Source organism: Sylvia atricapilla, chromosome 9, assembly GCF_009819655.1.
Source record: "Sylvia atricapilla isolate bSylAtr1 chromosome 9, bSylAtr1.pri, whole genome shotgun sequence".
Taxonomy (NCBI): Eukaryota; Metazoa; Chordata; class Aves; order Passeriformes; family Sylviidae; genus Sylvia; species Sylvia atricapilla.
The window spans coordinates 28,586,085-28,598,835 of NC_089148.1; the positions used below are offsets into that span (position 1 = coordinate 28,586,085).

The following is a 12,751-nucleotide window of genomic DNA, read 5'->3' on the forward strand; positions in this document are numbered from 1 at the left end:
GGTTTTTGCGGCAGATTTTTTATCAAGCAGGCAGCCCCCGGCCTGACAGGAGCTCCCCAGGCTGGGTCAGAGCAAGGAACTCAAAGCCTCTGAAACCAGCAGTGGTTTTATTAAAAATACGAAAGCTTTCAAACATGCCAGTTACCGCCGACGCTCCGAACACACCGCCCGCGGGACCCGCAACCCCAACAGCGCCGGACCCCCGGCTCGGCCAGGCGGGGAGAAAAGCCAGGCTCCCCCTTCCCCTGCTCGCCCACCCTCCTCTCAGTTTAAAGACTAAAACCCGCAGAGTCCCTGCCCGGGCTGCCGCGGCTCACACCGCCCGGACGCTGATGTTCTCGTAGCTGGGCGGAGGCGTCGCCTGCGGCTCCTCGGGCTGCGGCGTGTCCAGCCAGGACGGGCTGGGTCGGAACAAGGCGCTGTCGGAGGAGCTGCGCCGGCGGCCGCCCTGCCAGCTCTCGTCCTCCTCCAGGTAGCGGTACAGCGGCGGCGTGAGCTCCTCCTTCCTCCCCGGCGGCTGCACATAGGCCGCGGCTCCGTGCGCAGGTCTGCAGGTCAGGGCTTCTTCGTAGGTGGGGATGGCGCTGGAGTCCCAGGTGCTGCGAGGGGAGAGGAAGAAATGCAGTAGTGCACACCCTCAACAACTCAGCACCCAGCTGGAGCATCCCAGCACCCAACTAGAACATTCCAGCTCCCAACTGGAGCATCCCAGTACCCAGCAGGAGCATCCCAGTACCCAGCAGGAGCATCCCAGCACCCAACTAGAACATTCCAGTGCCCAACTGGAGCATCCCAACACCCAGCAACTGGAGTATCCCTGTGTCCTGTCAACCAGAGCTAGCCAAGTGTCCCACCAGCTGCAGCATCCCAGCATCCATCAACTGGAGCATCCCAGGGCCCCTTTAACTGGAGCATCCCAACATCCCATCAACCCCATTGTCTGGAGCATCCCTGAGCACGATTAACGTGTGTACTGGGCACAGCACACGGGCAGGTTTTGCTGAAGTGTCGTGTGTCATGTCAGCTGTTCCCTGACATCCATGAGGATTTGCAAGAGGGTCCCACGGGCAGAAAAGCATCCTCATCATGCCTGACCTCTAGTTCACTCCCTGAAGAACAGAGGCTGCCAACAGCTGAGGGAGCAGTTTGGCACAAGAACGTGGACAAGCACCAGGTCACCGTGGTCACATCCCACTCCCCTGCCAGCCAGAGCCCTGCCTGCACTGGCCAAGCCTGGAGCCACTTCCAGCAGAATTTTCCTGAGCAAACACAGCTTGTGTACAGGGAAAACCTCTGACAACCTTTGCCCTGCACATGGCCCTGCTTGGCACCCTACAGAACGGTGCAGTCCCAAAGCTGGGGGTGCTGTGAAAGCAACTCATCATTGCAGGTGAAAGCCAGCCCAGTGTGCTGGGGAGGCAGCGGGCATGGGAGGGCACAGCTGGTCCAAAGGAAAAGCCATGTGCTTCACAGGGATGCCTCCATCCTGAACTTGGCAGATCTCTGTCTCAGCAGGCTGCCCCAGGCTCCTCTGCCAGGGATTTTGCCGAACAGCCTCAGCTTGCACGGGATGCTACCTTGGAAATGTGGAGAGGGGGATATACCCCAGCACAGGATGCTTTGCTGGGGCTGGAGGAGCTGCTGCAGCACCAGCACTGCCAGGGTGCTGCATCCCATCCAGCAGGGGAGCTGGGAGCTCAGGGAAAGGGACGTTCCCCACAGAGGCACAGCAAAGTCCCTCTCTGGGACAAGGAGCCTCCCCCAGATCGCCAGATTGGCTCACAAGCTCACAGATCTCCAGATGGGCACTGAAACCCCTGGAGAACCAGGAACGTGATTCCCACTGCAACTGTGTTTTTATGGTTTAATGTTCTTAAGAGTTTCTCTTAGTGCTGCTTTTCCCCAGAGCCCGATTTATGCCGGAGCCAAGATGTTTGCTGTGACCCCATAAAGCAGCGCTGGGAAGGGCAGGCTGGCTCTGCTTCCACAGCAGACTCCAGGAAAAAAAAAACCAACCAAAGCCTTTTGATCAAAAAACTATTAAATGAAGTGGGAGTAAATCTCAGGCTCACACTGGAAGATTCAGGGAACCTGAAAAGCAGCAGTGGTGCTCAGGGCAGGGCAAGGAGTCTTTCTATACCCTGAAATGGGCTTCATAAAGGACCTTGTGCCTACATTCCTATCTTGATGCCATTCCAAGGATTATTCCCATTATTATTTTTTTCCATTTAACTCCCTTGCAAGAAAGATTTTTTTTGCTTCCATTAGAGATGTTACAAACACCCTCATCCTTACAGAGCGTTGCAAACCCAGGAGACCGAGACTGGAGCTCTGACCAGCCCCCACACCCAAACCTTCTGCCAGAAAACCAATGTATTCTTCTGCTTGGTGGCCTTGCTAAGGAGATGTGTCCCCGGGCTAGTGATGGCCCTGCAGGGCAAGGAGAGCTGGATGCAGCTGGGCACGGAGGGGACAGCGGGGGCTGGGGTTGACATTAATGACCATTAATGACATTAGTGAGCATCAGCTCGGGGAGCAGGAGAAGAGCACAGAGCAGCGTTGCTGCCCCTGTGAGTTCAGCAGCCAGCAAAGCTGGGAGCGGGTTTAGCCTCAGCGACAGCCGGACCCATCCTCCACCTCTGCCCACCCAGGCGCCGGCAGGGACGAGGCTCCCACCTGCAGTTCCACTTCTCCGGAGGCTCCGCCGTGAAATACTGCAGGTCCCTGGGGAAATGGTACTGGTAACGCCGGGACACCACCCTGGCGTTGGCCTTGACGGACCAGAGGAGGCCGAAGATGAGGAGGATGCCGCCGATGCCGCAGCAGAAGAAGCTGACGGAGCGCAGGAGAGCGCTGGAGGAGGAGGAGCTGGGGACGGCCTCGGCTTCCCGGGGAGGCAGGAGGCGAGCCCCACCACTGGAGCCCACCTCCCCATCGCTCCACCAGGCAAAGCACAGCGTCCCCGTCACCAGCAGCACGGCCCCCGTGATGGTCAGGCCGTAGCGGAAAGAGGCGGCTGCCATCCTTCAGGAGGAAGGTTTTAGGAGGGCAGGAGAGTGAGGCAAGGCATGAGAGAGCCCACGTCCTGGAAGACAAAGAAAGGTGCCGGGTTTGAGCGGGAGAAACTTGTGGAAGACTTACCGGAGGAGTTTCTGGGGGTCTCCGGGGCTTGCCGCCTCTTTAACCATTATTGTTATCCATCAGAAGGGGCATTTCCACCATCTCAGATGGGAAGCCCTTGGGAAGAGCCAAGTCAGAGCCGGGCTGGACCCATCAACTTCCCAACATCCAAATTTTCAAGGGACAACGCAGCGCTCGCACAAAGGCAGGATGGACACCCCAGCTCCTGGAGCTTTCACAGCTCTTGTCTCTGGGTTTTATTCCAGACTTCCTCCCAGAGCTGGAGGAATGCCAGCTGGGTTTCCTGGGTTTTCAAAGCATGGCTTATGGAAGAGGTCAGAGAGAGGGACATAAATTTAAGATGTTATCACTTATGAATTATCAATGTGCCTGTTTTCTCCTCCAGAACCGATGACATTGGAAAAATCTGCTCGATCTTCATCCACATGAAGTTTGGCAAACAAAACTTTACTTGCCTGGGTCAGCTCCAGTGCAAACCTTCTCAAGTTCCTGTCAAGATCAATCCTGCAGGTGTTATCACCCTCCCTCTCAGGCTGGTTTGGAGTTGGTTTGACAAGAAAACCGGTGAGGTAGTGCCACATGTTCCTACTGGATGGCCCTTCTCAGCTAAATGTCACATGAAGAGAGTTTCCCTGGTGCTGGAAAACTTGGGGAGAGGGAACTGGTTTTTGATCTCAGTTCCCATTGCTTTCTCCAGCAAACAGCAAGCATCTGCTCCCTCAGCTTGCACACCTCCAGCTCCCAACTAAACCAACTAACCAGGGAGGCAGAGAGGTCCCACCATGTCCCTCTCTTGGCCCAGCAAGAAGATGCAGGTTCAGCTCCCACTTCTCAGTGGACAAAAAGCTTTGGACCATGTGGGAATTAAGCACCAACATCCCCAAACAGATTCAGTCCCGGGTGACTCCACTGTGAAGGTTTGTCATGGTGGCAGTGCCAGCAGAGAGCCTGCACATGAGGAATTGCCAGGACAGAGGAGGAGCTCCAGCAGAGGTTGGTGGATGACCCACACTCAGCTGTCACCTCTGCCTGTGTGTCAGTAACAGGACACACATGTTGTGGCTTTGGTCTCCATTCCTCCAGGCAGGGCTCATCTCCTACAGAAGGGTCTCAAATTGTACCCTGAGATCTGGGAGTGCAGAACCAGAGCTAGGCAGGGAGCAGAAGTCCAGCATGGACTTGGTGTCGTCAAGATCAGGTGGAATTAAGCTATTTCAAGCTGTTATTTATCAGATGGGCCCACTAAATGGAAAGCCAAATTACCTTGTAGTGAAAGAAACACTACTTGATCTAATCGACATTTCAGGAAGGAATCTGATGAGAAGTGAGATTTATGAAAGCTGCAGGGGTGGGAGCCCAAACAGCTCACTCTAACTTTTGTTCCAGGGTCACAACCCCAAAATGCTGCCCGTGGTCAGTGGCCAGTGGTCATCAGTTGTGGCCACCCCCTGGGAAGGCAGTCATGTTCCTGGGCTGAGAGAGGCACAGCTTCCCTCTGTAATTGGATGTTCCCTCCCGAATGGAAGGGGCTTGGCTGAGCTGAAAAGGAGAGGAGACTGCTGGAGATGGTATTAGAGGCTGTCAGGGATCAGCATCCCCCTAACCACCACTGAACATGAGCAGGACACAACAGAAGAGCTGGACTCAGGTCGCCTTGCAGCAGGAGATGCTCAGCAGAGCTCAAGGACCCCAATGACCTGTGAATGCAACTCCTTTGGACAGCAATGTGCTTTCATGTAAGAAATTTCAGCAAATTGTTTAGGGAAAAAAAATCACTCAAAAAAACCCCCCCAAAAACCCACAGAACCAAAACAAACAAAACCAAACAAACAAAAAAATCCCAAAACCAAACCTACAGCAAAGCTCTCAATCCAACTGTGTGGAAATGTCAGGTCACTCCAAACTGAAACACTGGACTGAACCTGGAGCAAGATTGAAATGTTCACCTCGAGCAACAAACCCTCTCCTCATTCTGGGGTCAAACTGGTGAGTCTTGGGAGATGCTCTGATTTCACTGGTGAGATTTAGGAGATGCTGTGATTCCCCTTCCCCGGGCACGGGGAATTTTGCAGCCTCCAGCACTGAGCACATCTGGGAGAGCCGGCAACGAGGGGGAGGCAGAGAGAAGGTGGAGAAGCCTCTGGGAGGTGATGGATTGACAGCTCGAGAGAATAAACTCTTCTCTCTCTTGACAAATGCAGCGCAGGGAGCTCCCCCAGCCTCCCCGCACGTGTTCCCGCAGCGCCTGTGCGGGGGCAGCCCCGCCGCGCTGGGTGACATCGCCACCGCTGGGTGACACTGCCACCGCACCGGCCCCTTCCCAAACCACCTCTGGGGCTGCCACAGCTCTCCTGAGCCTCTCCGAAAGACCCGCGGGGTTTTCTCAGCACACAAGCGCTGGAAGAAGAGACTGAAGGAGCAGAGGCAGGGAGCGAGGTGCGAGGCTGCGGCTCTCCCAGCTCCTCTCCCGGGGCACTCAGCATCTGCACAGCAGCTCTCCCTCCCCATGAGCATCCCCAGCACAAGTTTTCACGGAGCCACAGCAATTGCCGGCTCTCAAACACCCTTCTCCACTCTCCGAACCACCCTGACATTTTGTTCTGCCCTGTCTCCTCCTTTGACCCGCTCTGAAATAGTTTTCCAGGGAATAGATTTGCACGTTGCACGTACAAACAGATACGAATGTTGGTAGTTTACATAGTTCCAGTGAGATGCTGAGAATAGCAGCCCCCATATAAAGTTCTGCAGATGGTGATTCATAGGGTCTACTAAGCATTACTCAGAAAAACGCTCTTTTCAAGCAACACGAGAAAAGAAAAGAGTTTTGAACATCTCCCACCGCCATCAAGCAGAAATCCACCTCCACACCCGTCCCTCCGCGGCACTTACAGACCGTCCTTCCGTGCGGGGCTGGAGACCTTTAATCCCAGAAGAAGAACGCCGGGCAGGGATGCACCAAAGCGCGAGCACGCCTTTAGGGAGATCCCTTCCTGCCTTTATCCAAATTTGCTATTTTCTTGTGACAGTTATCAGCGAGGGATTGATCCCCATTCAAAGCAAAGTGACAGCAATACCTTGGAAGAGCATCCAAGAACTCGGGTGCGCTCAGCCTCCGGAGGCAGACTCGGACAGAGGAGAGAGGACAGAGCACACGTGTCCCCTCAGCCACCCTTCGGGGCCACGCCTGAGCCCCACGTCCCCTCTGCGGTACCCTCGGGGGTCTGTCCCGGCCGGCACAGCTCCCAGCCGGGGGATGCCCGTGTCCCCCCGCCGCCCCGGCCCCGCCGAGTACTCACCGCCGGCGGCAGCCCCGCTCCGGCCGAGCGGCTCCGCCGAGCGCGGCCCGCGGGGCGGGCGGGGCCGGGGGCGGGCGGGGGGCGGCGGCGGCTCGGGGCGGGCAGGGAGCGGAGCTGTCTCCAGGCACGGCACAGCCCGCAGGGCGGGCGGCTCCCGGCTCTCCGCAGCGCGCTCCCGCTCCCGTCCCGTTCCCTCCCGTCCCGTTCCATCCCGTCCCGTTCCCTCCCGTTCCGTCCCGTTCCATCCCGTTCCATCCCGTCCCGTCCCGTCCCGTTCCATCCCGTCCCGTTCCATCCCGTCCCGTTCCATCCCGTCCCGTTCCATCCCGTCCCGTTCCATCCCGTTCCATCCCGTCCCGTCGGGGCGCGGCGCTCCCGGGAGTTCGGGATGCAGAGCCCGAGGAGGGTCCCCTGCGGCTGGGACACCTCTGTCCTGGGGACATCGCTGCTGTCCTATGTGGGGGACACCCACGCTGCAGCGCTGAAGGGTCTCTGCCCCAGCGTTGCTTTGTGACCGCTTTAGTTCTCCTCGACTCTATGCTAAAGTTGGCCCTTTTTCCTCGTTCATGGAACTAGAACGGTTTGGTTTTGGAAGGACCTTTTAAGGGCCGTGTAGTCCAACCTCTCTGCAACCAGCAGGGATATCTTCAACTAGATCAGGCTGCTCAGAGCCCCATCTCACCTGGGCTTGAATGTTTTCGGGAATGGGGCATTCACCACCTCTCCGTGCCAGTGTTTCATCAACTTCACCGTAAAAAAAACGTTTTTACTTTATAGCTAATCTAAGTTAACTGTTTTTGTTTTTTTGTTTTTTTTTTTTTTTTTTTGTTTTTTTTTTTTAGTTTAAAACCATTACTCTGCAGCACTCAGGACAGCTGGACATTAAACAAGCTCAGGGTGCTGTGATCCAAGTTTCAGGACATTCAGGACATGCAGTCAATATGAGAGCATCACAAACCCATGCTGGGATTCAGGCACAATTCCTCATCACGGAGCTGGAGAGAGATTTGATCAAGAGCTGCTGTACCGTGCTGTGCCTGTGCATCTCACACATCCACAGATCCACCCATCCACCACGCTGCTCCTGGGCTACAGCTGAGCATCCCTGACAGCCAGAGGCATTCCTATGGATGCCCTGGGAGCTCCTCATCTCACCAGCTCAAAACCAGCTCAAGGTTTACCTGCACATGCTGCGGGGACTGATGCAAATCCCCCGGTGGTATTCATATCTGCTTCCTATAGGATCAGAAGCCGCTCAGGCCAGCTGAGAACACGCGGGTGTACACCCCCGTTTACCTGCAGCCACTGTGGAGTTTTACAGAAGGCAAACTGAGGCACACAGAGGGCTGGCTCACACAGGAGTGGCCCTGCAGCAGGTTGGGTGCCCATCCAAGAGAAGCCTGGGGCAGATGTCCCCAAGGCCATCCCCCAGTGATGTGGGGGCACTGCGAATCAGCAGTCACTCTGTTGAAGAACAATAAGACAACTGTTTCTGCTCCTCACCTGCTCAGATATTGTATTTAACTGAAATTTGACTGTCAAACAGCATCTGAAGCCCTTGAAGGTGGTGTTAGGGCACAGCTCCATGCCATTCCCAGCACTGGGCTGCGGAGTGAGATGGCTTTGTGCCAGCACACTGGTTTTTCAGCCTCATAACCACCCAGAACCTTCTGCCTTGCCCAGAGATGTGGCCTACAGGCAGCCACAAACCCATGACAAATACTCCACCATAAGGTAGAGGCTGGAAGTGCTGAGTTTTCACTCTGTCTGCTTAGCAGCACCTTGGCCAAAATGTGTTTTCCCTCTCTGAGAACTTTCCTGCTGGTGGACAAGGTGCTGCAACAGGGAAAGGGCTTCTCCAGGATAAAGACAGAATATCTGTGCAAAATATGTAAAACATCCCATGTATGGTGAAACTGCAGTGGAGAAAACAAGGAGATATAAAAGACAGTTACAGCCCCTGCAAGAACAAGAACAAAGGAGGAACTGGGAAAGAGATTGTTCCAGTAATTGCCTCCCCCAGGTAAGGATGCTGAGCCTGAGCAATGCTGCTGGCACAAAAAAAAAAAGTGCTGCTTTTTGATTCCCTGTTCACCTAATTTTGCTGCTGCAGCAAATCACATGTAAAATAGTGCATTTCACTGTATAATCAAGATAAATAAGCCAGCTTTTTCATTAGGGGGGTTGTGTGTGCAGACGCATGCACTCTCTGCCCTGTCACGACAGGATTTGTGATACCAAGAGCACCAAGTCAAGAATGAATTTGGATGAACCAAGACCAGAGCACAGGCTCCCTGAGCCAGGCCACAGGTGTCCATCAGTGATTTGGCACACAGGGCACTCATCCCATGTCCAGCTGCCCCCAGCAAGCACCTCTGGTCACACCCCCTGTGACAGAGTCACTAAAGAGCCATTGATGTGGCTTCAGGGCTCACATCTCTGCAGGTGTAACATTTCCATGTTGTCCAGATCCACGGAGAAACCACTCCCAGGGGCTGGCACACCTCGTGTTTCCCTTAGCATGGGCCATTGGGCACACTGGGTGCAGCCTGCCAGGCTGATAAGGGATGAGGATGTGCAGATGGGAGAGAGTTCCTGCATCCAGCACGTGTAAAGCAAAGGAGAAATCTCCTGCTGTTTATCTTTGCCTTAATTTGCATCTTCTTAAAATGCCTAATTAGTCGTGCTAGTTGATATACTGGCTCAGGCACTCCTACTTAAGCCAGTCAGCAAACCCAGGCTTTGAAAATATTTGTCCTACTTCTTCACATGATGAGACATTCCCCAGTGTCCTTTGGGGTTGAACCTGCAGCTGGACATGGATCTCCCTGTGCTGGTCCTGCTGGAGGGTTTAGGAGCACTCCTTTGTGGTCTCCATCAGGAAAAGCCAAGCATCTGGATGTGAAACAGAATCAGTCCCCTGACCACAAAGTGGTGTGTGGTTTTTTGGTTAGTTCACATACAAATGCTCCTTCTGCAGACCAGCTGTGATCTTGACCCAAGACTTTATTGAATAAATCCTTTTTTGTACCATAATATGCACTTTGTAATATATCTTATTATCTCTTTCCAATGGATTTACTGAGTTTGAATTTTAATAGAAGAACAAGATGTGTCTGAAGTTGTTTAATATCAGTTTCTGATGTGGTTCCTTCATTAGATATGTCCATCACCTAGCAAGCCACTGGACCCAAAACCTGTGAGTGTTTCAAAGCTTAAATGTTTTCTTACTCAACTGTAATGATGTCCCAACCAGCAGCCTGTAAATCTGTACCACACTGAGGAAAACAACTGTGGTGGAAAGTTTTGGAGAGGGACTTGGAAGGTACTGATAGCATCATTCACAGAGGGCTTTATGGACAAGCAATATTCTCAAATTCCTTCAGCTCCTCGTTTGGGACTTGTGTTAGAACAGGAGCACTTGGCTGAGGTGCCAAGTTCTCTTGGGGCTGTTGTATAGAGAAATGAGTATGATTAAGCTTTGGTTTCCTGTAAGGGAAATTTCTGTGTTGCAGATAAGGACAGAAGGAGCTTCCTAGGAGCTTTCCAATAAAATCTACAAAGGATTGGAAATACGCATAACAAGGGACAGGGGATGAAAAGAGTTAAATCCTGAGGTCTCAGCCCAGCCTTTAGTCAGACAAAACTTTTCCTGAGCTCCTGGAGATTTTTGCCTCAGGGAAGCCCCGTGTCTGAGCTTCTTTCTTTCTCCATGAAGAGGCACCACAGTTGTGGTACACGTGGGTAACACACCATGCAATGTGTTTTACATGCCACAGCTGCTGCAGCTCTGCTGGAGTGTGAGCTGCAGCGAGGAAACATTGATTTCCAGCCCCGTAGGCTCCTCAGTCAAGCCTGATGTCAGTCACATCTATCATACCCGAGCAGAGAGAGCTTTGGGAGACATGCCTTGGCTGCTGAAACACAGCAGCAGCTTGCTTTACTGCACACATTGGATACCTGAGCTTGAAGTTCCTATGCATCCTTGATTCCGAATGCTGATGTTCAAAGAAGCAGCAAGAACTTTGATTAAACACAAAGCTGGCTATATTTGCTTCCCAGTGAACTCAGCATTAGGTGTGAGATGAACTACCAGCTTTGTTTATTTTTCAGCACAAAAGTGCAAAAGAGAAGCTGGAAGCAGCATTAATTACAAATTCTAGAGAAAAAGGGTGGAGCAGCCATCTAGCTCTTCTGGTTGCCACCACGTGTGAGGCCCTCAGTGCCCACCACACACCTGTCCCAGATGTTCCACAGCTGTTTTTCCTTTTCCAACGCCCCTGCATTATCCCACTGCCTGCCTTGGCATGGGGCAGCCCACAAGCACTTGGGTACATCAGTGTGCTGTGCTGGGAGGTGGCTGAGGGTTATAATGCTGCCAGCAAACCTTGCAAACATTTTGTTGGAAGCATGACAGCCTGGGGAGAGACACAAGCAATGGCTGAGAGGGAGAGGGTTCCAAGGTTTCTCAAAGAAACGCCAGCAAAGGTATCAGCAAAAAAGCGACAGCACAACGTAGTTTGTTGGCAAGATTTACTCTATTACTCTATTACTAGGTGGTTAAATCACAGGGAGAAAAAAAAAATAGAAACAAAAAATCTAAAGGCAATCAATCCAAACTGATATCAACCCAACATTATCTATGTGAAGGCTGGGCTGGGGAAGACAATAGGATAGGAGAAGATAAGGTGAAAAGGAATACATCCTAAAGGCACAACAGTTCTTCAATAAACAGCATTTCAACTTAACAGCACTTAATCCTAACACATTTAACTTATGTTACCAGTTAAGTCAAACAATATTGCAAAGGACTCATATAGGACTTACTGTACCACACCAGTGGCTTACCTACAGGCCTAACTTCTTTACAAATCTACAGTACTTAAGAATCCAGGAGAGCAGCATTCTCAGGACATTTGAGGCAGCATATGCACACTTGCATGCACACCAACATAAAGAGTCTGTACAAGATTCCTGCAAGAAATTCCTTTCTAATTCAGTGAAACACTCACCTGGGATGCCTTTGGTGCCCTGCTGTGCCCAAAAGCCTGTCTGCTTTCTTCAAAGCTCATCTGCAACATCAGCTGCTGACCCAGTAAGAGCTCTGTGGTTTCTGCACGCACACCTTGCCTCGCTTTTACCCAGAACATCCACACCTCCTTACATGGGTTTCTAGGTAACTGAAGACAATTTGGAAGCTCTGAAAGAAATGACAGGAGGTGAGTTTGGGAAATTACAGGCTGCAGTTTCTCTGTAATGGAATTAAAAGAGTCAGAGGATATCAACACTCATCTCCAGTGCCACAGCTCCCTCAGTGGGGAATTTGCCACGCACTCTGGTTAGCTCTGTGGTATGAGGCTCTGAGGAGACCACACTCCTGATGTTCTCCTGACTTCTGCCTGAAAGAAACAGCACTAGCAGGAGATTTCTCCTATGGAGATGTAAGAGCACGTTGCTCCCATCTCTTCCCTCGATCTGTCAGAGAAAAACTGACTCTGTACTGTCTTGGAAGAAAGATGGGGATGTGAATGTGAGTAACAGGCATTGGCAAAGATGCATGTGAAGAAACAGCTGGAGGAGACTGCCTAAATTAGTTACCTTCAGACTGAAAAGAAAGGTCTCCAGCTAGCACATGCAGATGAGTTACATCAGCACCTCAGACTGTGACAGGACCTCACAGAAAGCACCCGTGAGCAGCATCCCTGAGACACAGACCTGCCATCCCAGATGGAGAACACAGGCTTCCCTGGGATGTCACCCAGGATCCAGAGAGTTAATCCCGCTCCCCAAAATGTATCTTGTCCTTTTCTTTGGCTATTTATCTTACTGGAAAAGGTGTGGTTTCACTTCCCTGGCGCTTCTCCTGTGCCAGAGAAGTGTCAGCTCTCGTTGGCAGATGACTGGTTGCCTCACAGGGGGATGAAACTCTCCTGCCCTGATTCACTCTGCCAGTTCCAGCATGAGGGAAAATTCATCCCAGCCCTACATCCTGCATTAGCCTGGATGTAAGCAGGCACCTCAGTGCAATAAAATTTCACAGCTTATTACAGGCTCTGGGCTGATACCATAGATAATGGTAATTAACCACTCTAGGATGACATGGTTTTATTGCTGGCTGATTTCTCAAAGTTTTCCTTAAGCATTCTGTAAATAAACAGGTTTTGCCAAGGATGGAGAGGGCAGGAGGAGACAGAAGGCAGCTGTGTGAGTCTGCAGCTCAGCACATGAGGGGCTTGGAAGTGCACCTGAAGTTTAACATGAGCTGGGGGCAGGATCAGTGCATTTACCCATTCTCAGATTCATTCGAGTCACAG

The 12,751-nt window shown here is 52.3% G+C and overlaps 1 protein-coding gene across 3 annotated transcripts; it reads right to left on the reverse strand.

The window, feature by feature from the left end:
- Positions 1 to 268: 268 nt before the first annotated feature.
- TMEM61 (transmembrane protein 61) lies at positions 269 to 11,574 on the reverse strand. Of its 3 annotated transcripts, none has more exons than XM_066325576.1 (3): positions 11,450 to 11,574; positions 2,677 to 3,085; positions 269 to 599 (listed from the first exon to the last, which is right to left on the reverse strand). In XM_066325576.1, exons 2-3 carry the CDS (start codon positions 3,021 to 3,023, stop codon positions 314 to 316), a joined length of 633 nt encoding a protein of 210 aa, XP_066181673.1. In that variant the 5' UTR covers positions 3,024 to 3,085; positions 11,450 to 11,574; the 3' UTR covers positions 269 to 313. The 3 variants fall into 3 exon arrangements, with proteins under 3 accessions (XP_066181673.1, XP_066181674.1, XP_066181675.1); XM_066325577.1 differs by lacking the exon at positions 11,450 to 11,574 and adding an exon at positions 6,438 to 6,495; XM_066325578.1 differs by lacking the exon at positions 11,450 to 11,574 and adding an exon at positions 6,031 to 6,168.
- Positions 11,575 to 12,751: the final 1,177 nt, after the last annotated feature.